Source organism: Onychostoma macrolepis, chromosome 21 (genome assembly GCF_012432095.1).
Source record: "Onychostoma macrolepis isolate SWU-2019 chromosome 21, ASM1243209v1, whole genome shotgun sequence".
Lineage (NCBI taxonomy): Eukaryota > Metazoa > Chordata > Actinopteri > Cypriniformes > Cyprinidae > Onychostoma > Onychostoma macrolepis.
The window spans coordinates 16,147,635-16,170,667 of NC_081175.1; the positions used below are offsets into that span (position 1 = coordinate 16,147,635).

At 37.1% G+C, this 23,033-nt stretch overlaps 2 protein-coding genes and 1 pseudogene across 4 annotated transcripts in view; 2 read left to right on the forward strand and 1 right to left on the reverse strand.

The window, feature by feature from the left end:
- Positions 1-3,145, forward strand: part of defbl2 (defensin, beta-like 2) — a 39,220-nt gene extending 36,075 nt beyond the window's left edge. For 2 of the 3 annotated variants that reach the window (XM_058759257.1, XM_058759258.1), the window contains 2 exons: positions 1,481-1,598; positions 2,122-3,145. In XM_058759257.1, coding sequence (XP_058615240.1) covers positions 1,481-1,598; positions 2,122-2,143 — 140 coding nt within the window. In that variant the 3' untranslated portion in view covers positions 2,144-3,145. Of the gene's footprint in view, positions 1-990; positions 1,153-1,480; positions 1,599-2,121 lie in introns of all 3 variants that reach the window. The other variant, XM_058759259.1, reaches the window with a different exon arrangement.
- Positions 3,146-3,305: 160 nt separating this feature from the next.
- Positions 3,306-6,925, forward strand: wdr73 (WD repeat domain 73). The gene is made up of 8 exons (XM_058759254.1): positions 3,306-3,498; positions 3,631-3,698; positions 3,789-3,874; positions 3,948-4,036; positions 4,191-4,258; positions 4,481-4,642; positions 4,734-5,102; positions 5,257-6,925. Exons 1-8 carry the CDS (start codon positions 3,446-3,448, stop codon positions 5,493-5,495), a joined length of 1,134 nt encoding a protein of 377 aa, XP_058615237.1. The 5' UTR covers positions 3,306-3,445; the 3' UTR covers positions 5,496-6,925.
- Positions 6,926-15,343: 8,418 nt separating this feature from the next.
- LOC131528343 (sialidase-4-like) lies at positions 15,344-16,841 on the reverse strand (annotated as a pseudogene).
- Positions 16,842-23,033: the final 6,192 nt, after the last annotated feature.

The window sequence follows — 23,033 nt, forward strand, 5'->3', positions numbered from 1 at the left end:
AGCGACATCTGCTGGTTCATTCATAAATCCGATTTTTGGGGATAAAATCGAAAAAGATTGAAGGCCTATAATGATATTTCAGTACACTGTAAAAAGATTTTTCAAATATGTAAATTACAAGAAAATGCTATGTCAGTTTTTCAAAATTTCGCTTTTAATTCATTGTGTTTCTTCCCATTTCTTTGAAATTGTTTGTGAAATTTAGCAATTCCTTCAGTGAAATTATTATTATTATTATTATTACTATTATTATTATTTTCAGTGACTTGTAGGATTTATCCTTATGAGGTCCATCATACCTCTTAAGAACAAGTGTTAGGCTACTGGCAGAATGATTATGGTCGCTAAATATTTTACACCAGAACATTTAGAATAGAAAGACTATCAGATTGCAAATCCTTGGAAGAATAATAAAAATACTAGTGATAATCCTGTACTCACTACGATTTGTCAATAATTTTTAACAATTAGCTAAGAAAAATGTTTAAGAATGTAATATTCAAGTTATGAAAATGTTTCTGTATGTTCAATCTTTTTTAAAATATTGTTTCTTATTATTATTATTGGTTATGCTAACCTTAAGGGAACATTCCATTTGATCATTTTGCAAACAATATGGGAATATTACTTTTGAATGTTCTCTGAATATTCTGTAACAATTTAAAAAATGTGAGAAGAATGTCCAACTGAAGAGTTTCAGAAGGAAAAAAACGTTCCATGAACAATGTATGAATAAATCATTTGTAACGTTTAAATACTATCAAAGACCAGATAACTCTAAACAAAAGTTTTATTAATGTTATGGATGCACATTGTTCATAACTTTTCAGTGAACCGTCTCAGAATGTTAGACAAAGTTGGGAATGTTCTAAAAAGGGTGTGAAATGACTTTTTTATTTTTTATTTTTAGATACTATAAGTCTCAGTAGCATATTAAAATTACTCTCTGGTAAATCTATGGTTTTCCTAATTTTAAGACACCTCTTCTAGAAAATGTACTCCTCCCCTGGACTCCTCCCCTTTGCCTCAGTGTTGTATAAATGAAACATTGGCACTGCCATCAACACAGCCTGGAAGGATGAGACTGTAAAACTATGGAGAAACTTGGCATGATTCTGTTTGTGGCATTGCTTGCACTTTTTGCAGGGAATGGTAGGAGATTTTACTGCATGGATGGAGTGTTTGTGTGTGTTTGTAGAAGTGAGGGATGCAATATTTGAATTTAGAAAACAATAGACTGAATTTTCATATTCCTTAATGTTTCTTATTTAATTTGTGAATGTGTTGCTTACTTATTTGACAAGTAAATTCATCTGAATATTCATCCGTATATTGGATTTTTAGTCATAACTGTATTTGTTTGTTTTAACCAATATAGCATTAAAGCTTGTGTGCAAAGGTGTGTTGTGTGCTAACATTTCAATTCAACACATACATGCACAACAGTACTTGGATAATTTTGGATATTATTTTGTCTCAGTGCATCATGCTGAAGTGCAGATTCAGAATTGGACGTGTGGTTATGGAGGACTCTGTCGTCGCTTCTGTTTTGATCAAGAATACATTGTCGGTCACCATGGTTGTCCACGTAGATACAGGTGTGTTGATATAAAGTTTATACATAAAATAGTACTATACAAAATTGTAAGACTTATATGTAATGTAATATGTAGTATTACAGTATTAGTATTGTGAAATACTATTACAATTAAAATTTTTGTTTTCTATTTGAAAATATTTGAAAATGTGATGGAAAGTTGAATTTAGAAATTATTTTAATATGCAGATTTATTTTTATTTTTTTGGCTCAAGAAATCTTTCATATTATGTCAGTGTTGAAAGTTGAAAAGAACAGCATTTATTTGAATCAGAAATCTTTTGTAACGTTACAAATACCTTTACTGTCACTTTTGATCAATTTAATGCATCTTTGCTGAAGAAAATAAATAAATAAATAAATAAAAAATAATAATAAATATATATACATATAAAAAAAAATTTCAAATAACAAAAGAAAAATCTTACTAAACCCAAAACTTTCTAATATATAACACTTTAAGATTGATTAAACACAAATGTAAAGGTCGTAACTCTTAACAATGGTTTGTTCATTATTTTCAGATGCTGTGCTGTGCGGTTTTAGCAGAAGAAGAAAAAAAGGTCACGATCTTAGCAGGCCTCGACTGCTGATTGATTTGAAAAGCACATCCTCAGAAGAATGACTTCTTTATTTAGATTTCAGTTCTGATATGAAGCAAATGGAAAAACTTAAATTATCGTTATACAGTATAACTAATTCATATTAATTATCCTTTTGGCATTTAACAATAATTTTATAGAGGTGAAAATAATATTCCTGTAAAACAAAAAAGTGTGTTCATCTGAAGTGTGTGAGAATCTCGAAATAAAAAGCAGCTGAAGTAATGAGCTGTGCAACATTGCATTTACACATGGGGATGATATTTTAGCATACAACACAAGTGAGGCAGATCACAAACTGAGTAAAGCTGATGCGAGAGCTAAAGCATGTCACCACCGTAAATCCTGGATTACAATTAATACATGGTTCTTTTTCAAGAGAGGCATGCCACACATTTCCAACATTTAACTCTATTCAGTCTGTGTTTATGAAAGCCAAAGGATGGTCTGGTTTAAGTGGAGCCAGCTTTGCTCTGCATTGTACAGCCACTAGACAATAGCACATCCAATGAAGGCTCTGACCAAAATAGCTGTTTTGGAATGCTGCTTTTGCAAATCATATATTTGCTCATTCACTATCCAGAGATTTTCTGTTTTGATTACATTATTACACAAGTCAGTAGCCATTCCCCATGTGCTCAAATCAACTTGATTTTATGGCAAAGGGTCACCATAAATATTTTTATTATGCAATAGGATTTCCAAAAGATTTTGTGTACCAAGATATAAAAAAATGTTATTTTTTTTCTAACAGGGAAGTAAGATATTTTCTTTGAATGTGCAGTAGGCCTACCTCTGATTCTTGAGCACTTGTATGGGTAAATAACTAGGATACAAACAAAGTGCAATAAATGGTAAAACTATTTGCACAACAAACCAGAGTGTTTATGACTATGATAATACAATATAATAATATGATTTTAAAATACCAGTTTGTAACTGGAAGCGAATGTCAAGTTCAAATTAAACATTATATTTAAGTTAAGAAATGCGCTCTTATAATAACTCTTAACTTACCTTTTTTTCACCTTATTGGCATTTGATTTCTTTATTTTATTTTACTTTACTCTACTTTGTGCCGGCAGATGGCGACAACGGAACTTTGTACGTTAGAAACACACCAGGAGTACAGAAGAACGTGTTCCGGAAATATTAACTGATTTTAAATATCTGCCGATGAATAAACTTACGGAGGAGTGAGGTTTTGTATTTATTTTTTTATTAAATAAGTGAACAGTTATTCAGCATGGACATATCCTCTGATGAAGCTGAAGACTGGTTTATGGAGTCTCTAAACACGTGAGTTGTGTTTGATCGCCTGTAATAGCGGTTGTGTTTTAACACTTATTTTGTTGCCTGCCTAGACAGCATTATCTTGAGCACCAGGGACGTGTTTCATTACCCAGTAAATCTGTGTCTTTTTGATTTCAGATACAAAGATCTGCATGTGTTTCAACTCGAGCATCCGACAAAAGTAATAGAGTGGACGGGTGACAAATGTAAATCATCTCTGAATCTACGAAAATTTTGAATCATTAAAGTAGAAAATCCATTAAATTCTAAAGGCTGTTTTTCATTATGTATTCCAGGTATTTGTGTTGCAGGATACACTGGAGCTAGAAGCGAAATCTTAGAGTTACTTCTGCCTCTTAAATTATATGCAGGAGAAAATCAGGTGAATAAAGAAACTAGTAGCCTATGTATTTTGAATGTGCAATTCATTAACTGCTTATTGGTCACAACTTTAGGGTCTTTGTGCAGAAAGAGACTTCAAAGTACAGCATGGTGGCTTTTCAGAGGAACCTGTTGAGAGTTTGATACATATCCCTGGAACGAGGTAAAAACTAGATGTGTTCAGAAGTTCAGCTTGATTTGACACGATGCCAACAACAGCAATATATTGAGAAATATTCAATTCTTCTCAGTTTTAAACGTTTTGCGGCCTGTTTATTTTGGCTGTATATGCATATTTGAAATGCGGTTCTTTACAGATGTGTGGTGACTACTGGAAGTTCTAGTTCAGCGTTGCAGATTTGGGATATTGGAGGCGATGATAGTGGTAGGATTAATGTCTGTACAATTCATTACAAATGAAATGAACAATGAGAAATTAAACTAATAATCTACATGCCTTTGTTGAATCCTGTATAATTGTCTTCTAAATAGAAAATCGTTATAATTATTAAATTATTTTAAATAATCTGACATATTTTTGAATTCATGGAGCATTTAGCAAATTCTTAACATTTCATGTAGAATCTTACCTGTTTTTGCAACACAGATGTTATAAAAAGGACTGGAGTCATAAACCTCAAGAGCAAATCATCAAAAGGCAGTAAAATAGCACCAGGATTGACAGACGAGCCAGCAGTCCTTCATGGTTCTTGTATAAGTGAAGTTCAGCTGACAGAGATAGCAACAGGACGGGTTCTGTATACAGTAGGTAATATTAAAACTCATTTATTTTTAATTTTTAAATGCTTTATTAGTACAGCTCGTTTCATATTACTTATTTATTATTTATTATTTTACAGCGAAAGAATCCTCAGATTCAGTGAGTGGCTTACAGTTTGTGAATGCTTGTGTATTTCTCATTTGTGCGAGTAATGGCACTTTGCTCATGGGTGACACAAGAGATCCCTCGACTTGTCATTATCCTCTGCAAGACAGTAAGAGTGGTTTGCACTGGTCATTTGGGTTGAGGAGTGACAGATCTCAGTCCGAACCTTCCTGTTGTACTGTAGCCAGACTCTCGTCCTCCGGTCACATGCTGCTATCTGATCTAAGAGATTTGCAGAGTCCGTTTTGTCAAACCCAACTAAATGTCCAACACAGCACATCAAAGAATGACTTTCTGAATGTTTCTTGGGCTCCTGTTCTCGATAGATGTCTTTCTGTGTCGGGTAAGTAAAGAATGCTTCCATTTTCCTGTCTCAAATAAAGAACAAACTTTTAGTTTTGTAAGGTTGTTAGATACAAAATGTCATGTTCATCTTCCTTAATGGGAAGACCTCTGGTTAACAATGACCTAACGATTTGTTTTCTCAAATTTGGAAGGGTTTGATGGAACAGTGCATATCTACAACACAATGGATTGGAGTACAGAGGGACAGAACCCTCAGCCAGTTTTTTCACACCGAGGCCATGAAATGTCACATGAAGCAAAATACAGCGGTTCCCCGCCTGTGGTTACCACCCATTCTTGGCATCAGTCACGACCAAAAACTCTTCTCTCAGCAGCTACGGATGGATCTCTACATGTATGGGACTGGTTGGATAAAATCACTGACAGATGATGTTGATGTTCATTAGGTAATTAATAGTCAAAACTATTGTGTAATGATACAAGGAAATCCTTTATTCAATAGATTTTCATAATAATTTGCAGTCAGCGTACAATGTTTGTTACAATGTTTAATTTTCTCTTAATAAAAAAAAAAAGTAATATGTTTTATAAAACAACATTTTTGCTGTAGCTGTTGGGTAATAACAACATGATAACAAAATGATAACCTAATTAGGCAACAGTGAATATTCTTACAACATGTCCTTCTATTGTTATTATTATTTGTCAGGAACTGTCAGCCACCTATATTGACTATAAAACCTTTAAATAATTTTGAGCCATTTTTTTGCTTTTGACTGGACAACATGACAACATAGGCTAATATACAATACAAATAAAGATCTTCTACATTATTTAAGTCCCTATCTTCCATCAATAATTCTCCAGTAAACCACAAGAAGTAATACTCACATAATTGATCTTTCCTGCAGCAGCAACAGTTGAGTCTCTCAGAAAGTCTGTCACCACTCGTAGTCTAATAACCTTCCCATGCTGTGCTCCCCTTATTTATAGTATTATATAGACCCTTTTAGGGCCGATGTCACAATTAACATCACAGTGCTAGCTGGAGGCAAAACAAAGGGAAAATTGGATATTTTAATAGAGAAAGATTACCACCAAAGATTAGCTTAAAATATCTTGTTGTGATGTTGGGTGCCAGAATCGTCGTAATAGTCTCAAATTAGAAATTTTATTCACATATCTGCTGCCACTGCCAGACAAAAAAAAAAAAAACGACGACAGCTGTGGTTAAACGCGATAAAACGAGCGGACTGGACAGAAACGATCGTCAAAAATGCACACTTCTTGTCAGAAAAGGTTCAATAAAGTATTGTCTTCTGTTGTTATGGGTGCTCTAAAGATTTCTTATGCATCTCACGACTCTGTCGTGTATATGAAATAATGTTTGTGTGCATGTGTGCAAAACAACAAACTGACAATTTATGTTTAATCATTCGTAATTGTATAGGCCTATGAATTGTTGTGATTAATTGTGGCTGGAATAATAATGTAGCTGTAAAAATAGTTGCCTGCTGGAATTGAAATGTATATACATCTTCATAACTAGGTGAGTTTGTCTGTACTATACACGTTAGATATGAGTCACTCGACCGATGGGAATCCAAAATTGAAAAAGCCCCCCCCCCCGCCCAACTGTTATATGTAACGTACTAAAACAAAATTTCTGTAAAAATACAAACTAAATGACTTTTCATCAAGTTCATGCACTCTATTCAAAACTTTATCTTTAATCATCAAACAAGGGATGTTTTCTGCATGCATGAACAATGGTGTGTGAAAATCTTGATGTACTTAAAAACAGATGGCATTTAAATTTTGTTTTTTTTTTTTTAAGTAGATCCCTTTCTGAAACATCAGTCAACATTGTTATGAAATACATTTTAGTTCTAAGTGGTATGTATGAAATTCCATTTCCATAATAAACATATACAGTGGGTATGGAAAGTATTCAGACCCCCTTAAATTTTTCACTCTTTGTTATATTGCAGCCATTTGCTAAAATCATTTAAGTTCATTTTTTTTCCTTAATGTACACACAGCACCCCATATTGACAGAAAAACACAGAATTGTTGACATTTTTGCAGATTTATTAAAAAAGAAAAACTGAAATATCACATGGTCCTAAGTATTCAGACCCTTTGCTGTGACACTCATATATTTAACTCAGGTGCTGTCCATTTCTTCTGATCATCCTTGAGATGGTTCTACACCTTCATTCGAGTCCAGCTGTGTTTGATTATACTGATTGGACTTGATTAGGAAAGCCACACACCTGTCTATATAAGACCTTACAGCTCACAGTGCATGTCAGAGCAAATGAGAATCATGAGGTCAAAGGACCTGCCTGAAGAGCTCAGAGACAGAATTGTGGCAAGGCACAGATCTGGCCAAGGTTACAAAAAAATTTCTGCTGCACTTAAGGTTCCTAAGAGCACAGTGGCCTCCATAATCCTTAAATGGAAGATGTTTGGGACGACCAGAACCCTTCCTAGAGCTGGCCGTCCGGCCAAACTGAGCTATCGGGGGAGAAGAGCCTTGGTGAGAGAGGTAAAGAAGAACCCAAAGATCACTGTGGCTGAGCTCCAGAGATGCAGTCGGGAGATGGGAGAAAGTTGTAGAAAGTCAACCATCACTGCAGCCCTCCACCAGTCGGGGCTTTATGGCAGAGTGGCCCGACAGAAGCCTCTCCTCAGTGCAAGACACATGAAAGCCGCATGGAGTTTGCTAAAAACACCTGAATAAGATTCTCTGGTCTGATGAGACCAAGATAGAACTTTGGCCTTAATTCTAAGCGGTATGTGTGGAGAAAACCAGGCACTGCTCATCACCTGTCCAATACAGTCCCAACAGTGAAGCATGGTGGTGGCAGCATCATGCTGTGGGGGTGTTTTTCAGCTGCAGGGACAGGACGACTGGTTGCAATCGAGGGAAGGATGAATGCGGCCAAGTACAGGGATATTCTGGACGAAAACCTTCTCCAGAGTGCTCAGGACCTCAGACTGGGCCGAAGGTTTACTTTCCAACAAGACAATGACCCTAAGCAGACAGCTAAAATAACGAAGGAGTGGCTTCACAACACCTCCGTGACTGTTCTTGAATGGCCCAGCCAGAGCCCTGACTTAAAACCAATTGAGCATCTCTGGAGAGACCTAAAAATGGCTGTCCACCAACGTTTACCATCCAACCTGACAGAACCGGAGAGGATCTGCAAGGAGGAATGGCAGAGGATCCCCAAATCCAGGTGTGAAAAACTTGTTGCATCTTTCCCAAAAAGACTCATGGCTGTATTAGATCAAAAGGGTGCTTCTACTAAATACTGAGCAAAGGGTCTGAATACTTAGGACCATGTGATATTTCAGTTTTCTTTTTAATAAATCTGCAAAATGTCAACAATTCTGTGTTTTTCTGTCAATATGGGGTGCTGTGTGTACATTAATGAGGAAAAAAATGAACTTAAATGATTTTAGCAAATGGCTGCAATATAACAAAGAGTGAAAAATTTAAGGGGGTCTGAATACTTTCAGTACCCACTGTATAAATAATTATCATATTTAATGCTTGGGCAATGTTTTGGTTATTCAGTGTTTCTGTGAGATTAACAATAAAAGAGAAAATTAAAAACACTTAAGGGACGGTTTTCATGATCCTTAATTATTGTCCTAATGGTGGAAATGGAAATGTTCAATGCTTTAGCTCTTTTATTTAAATTTTTTTTTAATTTAAATTTTTTTTTTTTTTACTATTTTGTGCTATTTTCTTGACTTCATTTTTATGCAAAGCTCAACAATCTGTTGCTGTGCTTCAGAAGTTTTTATTTCTTTATTTGTTTTCTTTATGTGATGGATGACAAAGAGAATTTGGCATTTGTGTTCCTCATATTTATATTCCTGTGAAACAAGAAGTCATGGCTGGATAATTTCATGTTCCTAGTCACCCTGTTGTTCTAAAAAATTGAAATATGAATGGGAATATAGATCTTCAGAGATTTTACTCATAATAATGTCCAGGACTATAAATAATTGTGGCCAATGTGAATTAGAGAAAAAATATTTTCATTATGTGACTTTGAAAAGTTAGATTTTTTTTTTTTTTTAATTTATTTTATTTTCATTTACTTTTTTAAAATAAAAGGTCCGAAGAATAAACAATACTGATTTATTTTCACAACCCTCTTTGATCATATTTTTAGGGTGCCAATATAATTCTGACCATGACTCTCTAAAACGGCTGCTTTATGTATAATATAATAATAATAATGTTACAAAACTGACAACAACAGCTGATTGCAATAATTTACGCAAGAATTCATAAAGAGATTCCTAGGCATTCTTTTTATTTTTCGACACCTGATGTGTGCAGTTTGCTTTGCTTGCTTTAAAAAAGTTTTATCTTGTTCAGCAACATTTTTGTTTGTTTGTTTGTTTGTTTTTGTTGTTGTTAATAGCAGACTTTTTTTTCTGCTGATATTGTTTTCCTTGGATTTGCTTCTCAGTTCCATACAATTTTAAGCTTTTCTTAGTTTCTATGTTTTATAGGCAACCTCTGTTGTGCTAATTCAGATTAGCACAGCAGGTTTTAAATTAATTGAGTTTATTTTAATTCAGGACTCCATAGTCCAGGAGTTAGTAATCTGTACTTAAAGAGATAGTTCACCCAAAAATTAAAATCTGTCATTAATTACTCACCCTCATGTCATTCCAAACCCTTAAGACCTTCATTCATCTTTGGAAGACAAATTAAGATATTTTTTATCTACTGAATGTAAACAACGCTGATTACATTGATTATGTTCCGGGGTACTCTCCAAAATGGTGGAAGACGGTAACTCGGGGAAGAGAATTGCTGAATAAATTATGTTCCCTATCAGTCAGTCACGTTCGACGTAACGTCAGTGTGACTGACTAACGGGATCTCGCCCGAGAGCCCAATCACCTTCGAGTGTTAACAAAACAAGCCAATGACAGCCGAGCCATTCAGCGCGAATCTCCGAGAGTGTCTGCAAGACAGCAAACGAAGCAGTTGGTGTTACAGTGTGTCAGTGGAGGTTGCTGTCCAGTGCTGCTGCTTCTGACGGCGTGCTGCAGCTCTTCATTCTGTGGTCGCGCAGCGACCTCTCCTGGGCACTTCAGCGCTTCTCTAAAAGAGCATTTCTAAAAGAGCAATATCTAAAAGAGCTCCACGAGCGATGGGTGTCTTTTTAAAGATGGCTTCCCACTCGTGTGTTTCTGGATGTGGTCGTTTCCTAGCTTCATCTGACGCCATCCCATCGCTGTGTCTCGTGCTTGGGCTTTCAGCACGCTGAAGCAGCGCTCGTGGATGAGTCATGTTCTCACTGTGGGAACATGACCATCGCGATGCTGCGCTCCAGATACCTCCTCGTCAAACGGGGGGGTATCCCCCTTGCCATGCCCCGTTCTAGCTCCTCCGGTTCTCGGAGGGCTACTTCGGCTTATGGTCAGGGTGACCTGAGGATCACAGTGAGAGCTTCCCTGTCGAGTGCATCTCCGCGGGCCTCTCACTCCTCCAGCGCATCTGGTGTTCCCGGACGAGCCCTCGGGATCCCCGGTCAGGGCAGGGCGCTGCATCGGAGGGCGAGCTAGGCTCTGGAGATGATGATTCGGCTGCGCTGCCTCCGTCAGTAAGAGTGGCGTTGTCCGAGTCAGATCCAGAGCTGACTGCTATGCTTTCCCGGGCCGCTGAGAGCGTCGGGCTGCACTGGAGGTTGCCTCCTTCTCCCGAACGCTCGAAGCTGGACGATTGGTTCCTGGGCACGCAGGCCGATTGCCGGCAGCCGCCTCCGGTTCCATTCTTCCCGGAGGTGCATCAGGAGGTGACTAGGTCTTGGAGGGCACCTTTTTCTGCCCGAAACAGGCCTGGCCCCTCCTCCGCCCTCACCACCCATTGGTGGCAGCCCAAGGGTATGTGGAGATCCCCCCCAGTCGAGCGCGCTATTGCCATGCAGCTCTGCCCGCAAACCGCCGCTTGGAGGCCTGTAATCCACGCCCTCCGTCCAGGGCCTGTAAGTTCTCGTCCGCTCTGACGGCCAAGGCTTACAGTGCTGCTGGACAGGCCGCTTCCGCCCTGCACGCCATGGCCCTCCTGCAAGTCCACCAGGCCAAGGCGTTGAAGCAGTTGCACGAGGGTGGTGCTGACCCAGGTGTGCTGCAGGAACTGCGCACAGCGACGGACCTCGCCCTAAGGGCGACCAAAGTCACGGCGCAGGCCTTGGGTCAGACGATGTCCACATTGGTGTTCCAGGAGGGCCATCTATGGCTGACCTTGGCAGATATGAGGGAGTCTGACAAGCATCGCTTCTCGGATTCCTCGATCTCCCAGGCCGGCCTATTCGGCGAAGCAGTGAAGGGCTTTGCCCAACAGTTCTCCGCCGCACAGAAGCAGACGGAGGCGTTTCGTCATATCCTGCTCCAGCGGTCTGCTGCTGTCTCCACCCAGCCGCCGGCTGCAGCCCCTCCGTCTGCTTGTCGCCGAGGGTGCCCTCCTGCGGCCTCCACCTCCGCTCCAGCTTGGCCCCAGCAGCAGCCTTCACAATGGCCGCAGCGTGGAGATGGCTGCGGGAAAGGATCCGGAGTCTCTGGATCCTGCTCTTCAGGAGATGGTGACCGCACCACTCCTTCCCCCGGAGGAGGGCCGGGTGGAGAATCTTTTGTTCCCTTTTTATTTTGTTCCGCCACTGGCTCCCCTACCACGCCCTTTAGGGATCAGGTGGTGAACTTGCAAGCGCTGCCCCGGGAGGAGGCAGACCCAGCCATTGCTCTGCTCTGTCCCATCCGCGCCTTGCGCGTTTACATGGACCGCACGCAGAGCTTCAGGACCTCAGACCAGCTGGGTCGAATGGGGACACTTAATTTCTAGCGATTATCGCCGATTTGATTGCACAGATACTATTTAAACTAAACTGAGCTAGACAATGTCATCTCTGAATTCAATAATGAAATGCCTTTAACTGAAAATTTCGTGTTTAATCTTACCATTATACATTACTGACACTCTATCTTTCAATTTGATACTGTTAAGTGCTTTGACACAATCTGTATTGTTAAAAGCGCTATATAAATAAAGGTGACTTGACTTGACTTGACCAGCTCTTTGTCTGCTTCGGAGGACAGCAGAAGGGAAAGGCTGTCTCCAAACAAAGACTTGCCCACTGGATAGTGGAGGCTATAGTCTTAGCTTACCAGGCCCGACGCTTGCCGTGCCCCTTCGGAGTAAGAGCACACTCTACGAGAGGTGTTGCTTCTTCCTTCTACTTTCAGAAAGTCATTTTTTAAACAAATATTAGCTATTCTAGATTAGGCTTACTCCTGGCTTAATTTAAACCCTATCTGGGAAACCGCTACTAAAAATGTTACTAACATTACTACCCACATCGGTTCACAGAAATGTCTATACATTTTGAAATTTGCAGCATACTATAATGCTAAAATTTGCTATTACATTTTAACACTTCCCCAATATATAGTTTTTTACTTTGTGCTTACAGTATTGTTTTGGGAAAATAAAAATAATTTATTGCTATCAGGTAAGTTTGGATGTAAATGACTACATAAATTCCTAATGTACAGTAAATCACAAAGAACACTGTAAAAAAGGCAAAAAACATGAAAAACATGTTTAGAAAATGTTTTACATCATACAACGAACTCTAATTATGGGCAGGCAGAAGGGCGAAGCCCTTGCATTCCTGAACTTCAGGCAAGACTCCAAGGTTTGTGTCATTAGATACTTTCTTTGGGTGGGAAAGGGTTTTTCACTGACCTTTGGATGTGGTCAGCTACAACACACATCTCATGAGAAACTGAGGTGTTTTTTAATGTTAGTGTTTTCTACACAAACATAGTTTAAAATGAAAGATTTGCAAGATTTTGAAGTTTACTGCCACAAATGCATCAAAAGCAGATACATTTAGCATTAATCAGAAATAAAAAGGAATTAATCAAATTGTCCATATGAATTTAATGTGTAATAGTTAGATCTGTTCAAGCATTATTCATTCTAAATTGCTGATAATGACAATTATGCAAATCACGTAAATAACAAACTTTGTTTTGTAAGGTGCACATCTACAACACAATGGATTGGAGTACAGAGGGACAGAGTCTGTTTGGTTCACATTAACATTTTTGTTATCCGTTTCTTCTCTTTCAGAATCACACGATTCTGTTGAGCTTATGAATGCAATGACCAATCAGAGGCGTTCAGATGAGTCATCGCTAAAATGCCGTTGTTTTCTTCAGTCGCTCGCTGACTGAATACCCCCCCCCCCCCCAATCGTGCCCCCTCAAAAATAATGAGTGCATGACGCCACTGCCTATCAATCACAGGAAATGGGATCATGTACAGCAGGGAGTGCCTAGGCAGTTTTCCATTGTCAGTCTGAACATGTGTACAGTTTCTGTAGTTTCTCTTTCTACCCCCCGCCCCCGCCCCCTTTATCTTACTTTCCTTTTCTTCTTTATTATTTTATTACAATTATTTTTATTTTTTATTTTTCTCTCTGACAACATCCCTTGTCTTCTAACAGTTTTCACATTTTTTGTATGATTGCAATTATGGCAGTGGCAGTGAATGTGATGCATATAAAACATCCTATTTTTTCTTCTATGTTCCCTTGAAGCACAACTAAATCAATCCATTGGATAAGAAATCTCTATATATTATATCTGTTTAATATTAGCCTATTATTTATTTTTTGCTCTCATATATATTGAAAGGCTGTGGAATCTCCTTGCACTACATATTTTATGCTTGTTGAAAAATACTCGCGTTTGCAGCGCACACTTCTTGTCAGAAAAGGTTCAATAAAGTATTGTCTTTTGTTGTTATGGGTGCTCTAAAGATTTCTATGGGTGCTCTAAAGATCATTTGTAATTGTATAGGCCTATGCATTGTTGTGATTAATTGTGGCTGGAATAATAATGTAGCTGTAAAAATAGTTGCCTGCTGAAATTGAAATGTATATACATCTTCATAACTAGGTGAGTTTGTTTGTACTATATACATTAGATATGAGTCACTCGACCGATGGGAATCCAAAATTGAAAAAGTCCCCCCAATTGTTATATGTAACACACTAAAACAAAATTACTGTAAAGATACATACTAAATGATTTCATGTTATTGTCACCCTGTTGTTCTAAAAAATTGAAATATGAATGGGAATATAGATCTTCAGAGATTTTACTCATAATAATGTCTAGAACTATAAATAATTGTGGCCAATGTGTATTAGAGAAAAAATGTTTTCATTATGTGACTCTGTTGAAAAGTTAAATTTTTGTGTTTTTGTTTTAATTTATTTTATTTTCATTTACTTTTTAAAATAAAAGATCCGAAGAATAAACAATACAGATTTATTTTCACAACCCTCTTTGATCATATTTTTTAGGGTGCCAATATAATTCTGACCATGACTCTAAAACAGCTGCTTTATGTATAATATAATAATAATAATGTTACAAAACTGACAACAACAGCTGATTGCAATAATTTACACAAGAATTCATAAAGAGATTCCTAGGCATTCCTTTTTTATTTTTCGACACCTGATGTGTGCAGTTTGCTTTGCTTGCTTTAAAAAAGTAGATACTTTAGATATTTTCTTTGGGTGGGAAAGGGTTTTTCACTGACCTTTTGGATGTGGTCAGCTACAACACACATCTCATGAGAAACTGAGGTGTTTTTTAATGTTAGTGTTTTCTACACACTCATAGTTTAAAATGAAAGATTTGTGTTTAGGTTTTAGTACAGCAAGATATGTTAAAGACATGTTAACACTCTAGTTACATTTATTCATTTATGCAGCATAGGGGGCATGGTGTTGTGTTGTCATGTGACTTCACTGACAAAAATGCAGAAAGAAGAGAACCCATTATATTTTGATTATCATTTATAACCTTTAAAAATAAGGAAACACCATGTTCATGTTACACATTTGAAAGTTTACTGCCACAAATGCATCAAAAGCAGGTACGTTTAGCATTAATCAGAAATAAAAAGGAATTAATCAAATTGTCTATATGAATTTAATGTGTAATAGTTAGATCTGTTCAAGCATTATTCCTTCTAAATTGCTGATAATGACAATTATGCAAATCACAATGAGTCTGTTTGGTTCCATATATGTATATCCCAGTTTCCAAATCAGTATTTACAGAAGCAGTTTTCAAAAAAAAAAAAAAACAGAGAGAAAATATGGATTTGTCGTGATTAGATGTATTCATTTGCAGGTACTAACACTAAAAGAAAATGAACATTTACAGCTTTTACTCAGGGAGTTCGAACCGCACAAAGGCTATTTCTTCATTCTCATGTTCTGTCCCACACTCCATGAGACAAGCAAAGCGTCCAGGCTCATACTCTACTAGATCTGAGTACGCACTGGGACCCTGATGCAATATCAATAAAGGTTCATTAGGCCACCCTGAGGAATCCAGTGGGGTTTTATTCAAGTAGAGACCAAGATCTACTCTATTTTTTGGACTGGACGGATGGGAATAGAGCAACCATGTCTTCGGTGGACTACTCTGTTCTAGAAAACTCAACACACTCCCTTGGCATCCACTTCCGGTCTCTTTCAGCTTGTGTGAGGATAAAAATTTGCCAAAATCCTCTCCAAAGTTGTAGCTTAGAGTCTCCGTTCTGTAGCCAAGCCGGGTTCGGGCATTGCAGTACAGAGAACTCTTACCTTCCTCATTAATGATCTCAGCCATCTGACACTCACACGACTCAACGTTCATTTGGTTTCCCATCTTCCATGTGATTCCTTGATCATCGCTGTAGAATGCTAAAGCAAAAGGCGTGAAACAGCAAAACGATAAGCAGCAGCATGATGTGCAGTCAGGTTTGCCTGTGTAACGATAAGCATACACTCTAAAAAATATTGTGTAGTTCAAACAAAAAAAATCAACGCAACAGTTTGCATCAATATATTTGCGTTATGACAACTTCTAATATCATTACGTTCAGCCAACAAACTATATTGAGTTAGACAAATTACCTTTTACTCTTTAGACAGATGTATTTTTAAGTAGCATAAACTTTATTTTGTAAGTTGAGTACTTGAAAAAATTAAGTTGTTCCAACAATTTTTTTTACATAAATTTTAAAGTAAATTCAGTGTTATGTACTTAATTACCATAATTATAAATGCAAGTTTTCAAGTTCACAACCTATAAAAAATTAAGTTGCTTTAATTGTTTAGCTTTTTTTTTTCTTTTTTTTTCCATTCATTTAGTTGCTTGTAAGAAATTAATTAATTCAACAACAATTTTGTTAGTTAACCTTTTTTTTATTTTGAACTGCAGTTTCAAAAATTGAGTTTCACAATTTTAGTTTTACACTTTGCACAATTTAATGTGTGCTCCCCACAAATTATAAACAAACTGGCCCTACAGATTTGCCTTTAAAACATTTGTATGAATACTCAGTTATGCCATCACAATGAATAAATTCCAACACAGCAAAGTTATTGGCATTTACATATTTTTTCCACAGTGTCAAACAATCTGTAAAACTTTTTAAAACTATTTCTTCACAGTAAACCCCATTTTTAAAACATCAAAGATTGCTACTGTCACAAACAAGCATATATAAATGCTACTGACGTTCATATATTAACCTGTTTTTCAAGCAGTATGAAATATAACACAAAGATCAGCTTACAGTAGACTTCAAATTACAAAAAAAAAAAAAAAAAGTGAACAAAGTTTCCTCTGGAACAAGTAGAGATTTCAGAAAATACTGTTCATACATTAACCTCAGTTTTTCAAGCAGTATGAAATATAACACAAAGATCAGCCTACAGTAGACTTCAAATAAAAAAAATAAAAAAGTGAACAAGATTTCAGAAAATACTGTTCTTCAGACGCATTACTTTTGCACTGGGTTTCAGTCCATCAAGTTCAAGAAACAACTTCTGAAACACTTCACAGGTATATTTAAGTTCCTTGGGGTAACTCAGATTCAGAGCATATATTATGCCCATCAGCAGAGCACAGCACCTTGAGATATCCATTCCATTCAGGATTTTGATGCCCTCAACCACAATGGTTGCCGTCTTGTGGTTACATCCTGAAGTAGGTTGATCACCGATGATGGCAATTGTCATCACTTGCCTTTCAATGTCTTCCTCAAACTCTTGTGTGTTCTTGTAAAGCAAGAGAAAATATAGATAGCATGTTAGAGCTAATGAATTGGATTATTATTGCTGATTTTTAAGTTAATCTTACTTAATTCAGTTAATCACTGGAAACTTTGTTCTATTTTAACTTTTTTTATTTTAATGACCATGCACCTAGTTACTCAAATGGCCAAAATAGGTTGCATCAATAAGTAATGATCAAAAATATTTTATTATAAAAATAATAGTAAGTTTCATGAAATAATTCAAATGGTTAAGTGAAAAGCAACAGCCATACACATTTTTACAATTCTTTTTCCATACATCTCTTTATTAAACTAAATAAATCATACCATTGTTATGATATCATTGACCTGGGTAGACCCAGTGTGTTGCCAGTGTACTGCAGTGCAGGAGCACGTTGTTGCCCTGTGTGTTTACACTGTGCCAAGTGAAGATTTCATTTTATATTCAAGATGTTGTAATACTCACAGCAAACTCCTTGAAAAGGTCCTCTTCTGTCTCTCCAAGGTAGACAACAAGGCAGCGGATAGCTACTTCTCTCCGTACTTCAATTGTATTGTGCTATTTAATAAAAATGAAAAAAAGAATAAAGAGAAAGTGCCAACAGTAAATAAATATACTTTAATCTGAACAGGTGAATGACAACAACTTGACATTTTAAACACAAATCTAAATTATTCTAGTGTGATGGTCTAAATAATTTACAATACCTCGAAGCATGTCCCTGATCTTTCTGATTCTTTCTGCTTTAGCTCCTCCCTTTGATGAGGCCAGGTCCATCAGTTTTGGGGTACACTTGTCAAGTTTGGCCATAAAGGTGGCTTCAAGACTTACAGTGGTTATTCTTTTGAATTCTTCATTTATCTGTATAAACAGGAATGGTAGAACATTTCATATGTAACATCAAATTACATGTAATATGTTCTTATACATTAAATAATACTGTGTTCAGGCCTGCTCTCAGTACTTTTTCAATGCAACATCAATTAACAGGCTTAATCCTTGTGAAAAAGTGATAAAGTGGCTTTTTGTTCCAACTATGACTTCTGAATTTGACAAGTCAAGGTTTTGTTGGCAATCTAAGTAACATAAATGTAGCGTTTCAGGGTTACAATGCTCTTTCCACTAAACACATAAGGTGATAAAGGGAACATATCAGACAGCTCTGCAGGCTCTAGCACTTTCACAGTGTCTGTTTTCTCAAGAACATAGCTCCTGAGATGCTCAACTGACCATGCAATCAAGGATTTCAGAATGAATACAAGAGTGCCCTTAACAACAACTATTTGGATCAACTCTCCAAAATCGGTCAGACCACCTGTCGAGCCATTAGCCAAAACCATTCCAATTACATACTTTGTGCCACTGTAAAACACTGTATTGGCTATCTGAATACGTCGTTCATCAGAATTTAGCTTGCAGTGCTTTCTGGATGTTTTCTCTTAGCACAGTAACATCTACAGTAGCCAGATTTGTGGAGTGTAAGATGGGTTTTACAACACTAGAATCATGATGGTTATATGCAATCATCAGCTGATGCTTCATGGAGAGTGAAAGGAGAATATTTCGAAAGGTTTGTGTGTGCCTGACAACACGCTTAAAAAAGCTGTGTTTGGCTTCAAACCGCATAGTCCACAGTAACACTAGTGGACCATAGGCTCTGATCAACTCTGGATAATGTTCCAGGAAATGGTGTTTGGGTATTAGTTTTTCCTCTGGGAAAACCTGGAGCAATCTGTGTTTGTGTTCAGAGATTCTACTGTCCAGGTAGCAAATCGTCTCCTCTGTGTGAACGTGGCTTACAACTAGCTCAACTATGTCTTTGAGCACTAGAAGTACTTCCCATGTTGGATCACCCTCAGGGATTTTTGATCCAATGAGGAGGGCAGGAATCTCAACAAAGACCAATTCTCATGTGCATTCCCTCCAACACTTTTCTTTGTTGCAAAATTCAGAGGGACTTGCTGTGGAGCATCAGTCTTGTCTGACCATTTGTACGGAAACATTTGAATGGCTTTGTTGAGCTCATCAAGAGTAAAGTATTTATTTTTGATAAATACTTGAAGACAGAGAGCCAGTTCTCGGGGGACTATACCCTCAAACAAATCATGCATCACATCAGGAGGGTATCCTGATAAAACGTTGAAATGCTTTAGATTCTTCGTAAGTGGACAGTGCCTCTTGACTCCATAGACATGAGTCAAGTCTGTATTCTCCTGCACAGCCTGGATATGCATTTCATGCTGTTCTTTAGTTCTGAGAGGAAATGCCCCTGTTCTGACTTCTTCTACCTGAAACTTTGATTTATCACCCTGACAAAATCTGCAAATGTAAGAACCGGAGAAATTTTCAACAAATCCCCCCAAGGAATGTGCCCCAAGATTATCTGCCACGACACAAAACACTGTTCCTTTGACTATTTTGCCTAATGCTGGAACATACAGGCCCTCCTCCTCCAAGCTCACAAGATCCTTGAGCAGTGGCTGAAGTACAGTACTATAACCAAATCTCTTAACATCATCAGCCTTGCAGAGAATTGCTAAGAAGATGGAGGTCAGTGAAGATCTGAGCAGTGCAGGAACATCAGCTAACACCCAGTACACAGCTGTCACTTTGTGTTTCTTTCTTGATGTTCCCAGAGGATTGCATATCTCAAAGTCATCAACATAGAGAATAATAGCAATCGTAGGATCTTCTGCAGAAAACAACTCATTTGTTTTGTAGTAAATGCCATCAGAAAACGCCCTGTACTGAGTTTCACTGTTACTTTGAGCTTCTCTGTTTTTAAGATTAAATCCGGATCTCTTTCTGACTCAAAACCTGAAGCAATGACTTCAGAATGGGGACATACTGGAAGCTTCTATTTTCTTCCCTATCCAGTACATACTCCACTGGTTCCACCACATCAAACTGCTCTATATAATAAGACCTTCTCTTGTAGGCAGAAGAAAGGGGACCACTGCTACTCAGGGCAGAGGTAAAAGGATTTGCAACACACAGCTCTGTCACCATGTCTGACACAACAGATTCATCAATCTCACAATTATGTTTCCTCAAGCAGGACTGTAAAATGTGTTTGATGATGGGTCCTGATGCTGAATGAGATATGAAATTTAACTCTTCAACAACCTCATCAATACACCTGTTAGATACATTAAAAGTGCTCTCAAGTTTTAGAAACAACAAAGCCAACATTTTTTCAATGTGGTTTGGCAGAACTCTCACATCATTATCATCATCTTGACCATCATCAGGCAGCTCCCTATCTTGAATTTCCACATCACTGTGTTGATCTGTGTTGGCTGAACTTACAAACCTTTTTATTATGTCTTCCTTGAAGTCCGTCAATGAGTGAGGAGTATGTTTTCGGCTTCTGTGGGAAGCAAATGTACCATAAATATTAGTGCTGAAATTGCAGTTCTGAAATACACAGATGACAGTCTCATGTTTTTTCAAATGCCGACCCAGGTGTTCAAATAATTCTCTTTCTGTGGAGATTGTCTTGGCATTGCAACAAGGGCAAGTAAAAGAGATACTTTCTGCAGATCTGAATCTTTCCTGAGTTCCCTTAGAGTGATGTCTTGATAAATGTGATCTAAGGCTACCCCATGTTCTGAAAGAACAAAAACAGTCTTGATAAAGGCATGGCACTGGTTGCCCACCATGACCATGGTATAGCCTGTAATGTTTTAGCAACGCTATTTGTGTTTTGGTTTCAAATTTACAAATTTTACACCCCAAACCCATTTTTAGATATGGGCCAACTTAAAAAAAATACTGATCAGCCTAGAATGTCATAGTACATTTGCATTAACTGTTCATGCAAATCTCAGCAACCAGTAGATATTCGTAATTGATGCCAGAAGATTCACTAAATGATAATTTAACCGTAATTTACTGTATGCCTTTAAGTGCAGGAAAATAAAATACAAATTTTAGGTTACATAACAACAGTGACCAAAATCCAGAATATCTCTTTCTGCAGATTGTACTAACACAAAACACACTGTATTAAAAAGCAAAAAAAAAAAAAAAACTGCCTCTACTATCTTTTTACAGAAATCAAAAGTCTGTTAATGTTGGTCAAACAGAAAACTGCCTACAATAAAACTTGAATGCTATCTGTGTGAATGACGACAGATTTTTAAAAATGTGGCTGTGCATTAAATTATTTTCCTATTTACAGCACAAATGAAATTCCCTCTCTGGCTGAGCATATTTTTCAATGAAACCGTTTTTTACATTCTTATCCACTGCTATCCTGGTCAAATCCTGTTCCTGTTTGAACATTGTTGTTATGTCATCCATTGTTAAATGTAAGACCTAGAAGTAGAATAAATAGTATCAGTTGTAAGACAAATCATCAAATTATACTTTTATTGTTTTAAAATTATAAATAAAGAAAACAATATTTATTTATTTTTGTCTAATGGTTTCAAAATGTTTAAAAAAAATGATTTGAAAAGTCAGAATAAAAACACTCAAGATGGTTGCAGCCTGGACAAGAATAATGTTTTTAAGAATAATGTCAGTTCCCCCCGAGTAACCACAGGTGCAGTTCATCACATTAACATTTTTATTATCTGTTTCTTCTCTTTTGTAGAACTATATGGGAGACTGGGGCTGGTTGTCACATAAGGAAGTTGTCACAAGGACTATATTTATATATATACTGTGTATAGTTTTGTATGTTGATTTCAAACACTAAATTCAAACAACTAGGCCTATATCATCATGTGTTTGCTAATAGCTCCTGTGTTCAAAGTTGAAGCCATGACAAGGCCCTGCACAAGTGGTCTAAAAGGAACCTGCCAAAGACCTATCAATCACAGGAAATGGGATCATGTACAGCAGGGAGTGCCTAGGCAGTTTTCCATCGTCAGTCTGAACATGCATACAGTTTCTCTTTCTCTCCCCCTCTTTATTCTGCTTTCCTTTTTTTCTTTATTATTTTATTACAATTATTTTTATTATTTATGTTTCTCTCTGACAACATCCCTTGTCTTCTAAGAGTTTTCACATTTTTTGTATGATTGCAATTACGGCAGTGGCAGTAAATGTGATTATGACAGTAATAGTAACAACAACAATAAGCATTGATGATACATTGTACTTAGTACATATTGACTATAAATGCTTGGTTTCACTCTATTTTGATGGTCCTTTTAACATATTTTGTTGACTATACGTAATGTTGCACCTACAAGCTTTCCTGTAATTCAAATAGTAGAGCATGGCGCTAGCAACGCCAAGGTCATGGGTTTGATTCCCAGGGAAAGCAAGAGCTGATAAACTGTAACTTGAATGCAATGTAAGTTGCTTTGGATAAAAGTGTTTGCTAAATGCACATATCTACTACTTCTCATTAGAGTATTAGTAGACTGTTAGGGTTAGAATAAGATGATGTACTTGCAAACTTAGTCAGTAGAATGTCTGTTGGGACACCATCTCAATAAAGAGTTAGCAGATATTAAGCAGACAGTCTACTAATACTAATGAGAGTTTGTTGATATGTAGGTGCAAAGTTACTTATTGTCAACAGAATGTTCAAAAGGGACTATTAAAATAAAGTGTTACCAAATGCTTTAAATAAATTTGAGCCTTGTTAAATAATTTTTGCTTTTCACTGGACACCATGACAACATAGGTTAACATACAATACAAATAAAGATCTACATTTAAGTCGCTATATTTCATGAATAATTTCCCAGTAAACTCCAAGAAGTAATACTCACAGAATTGATCTTGCAGCAGCAACAGTTGAGTCTCTCAGAAAGTCTGACACCACTCGTAGTCTAATA

Coding starts and splice junctions, on each gene's coding strand:
- wdr73 (XM_058759254.1), top strand. CDS start 3,446: ATGGACATATCCTCTGATGAAGCTGAAGACTGGTTTATGGAGTCTCTA. Junction 3,699..3,788: donor AGAGTGGACGGGTGACAAAT/GTAAATCATCTC, acceptor TATGTATTCCAG/GTATTTGTGTTGCAGGATAC. Junction 4,037..4,190: donor ATACATATCCCTGGAACGAG/GTAAAAACTAGA, acceptor GGTTCTTTACAG/ATGTGTGGTGACTACTGGAA.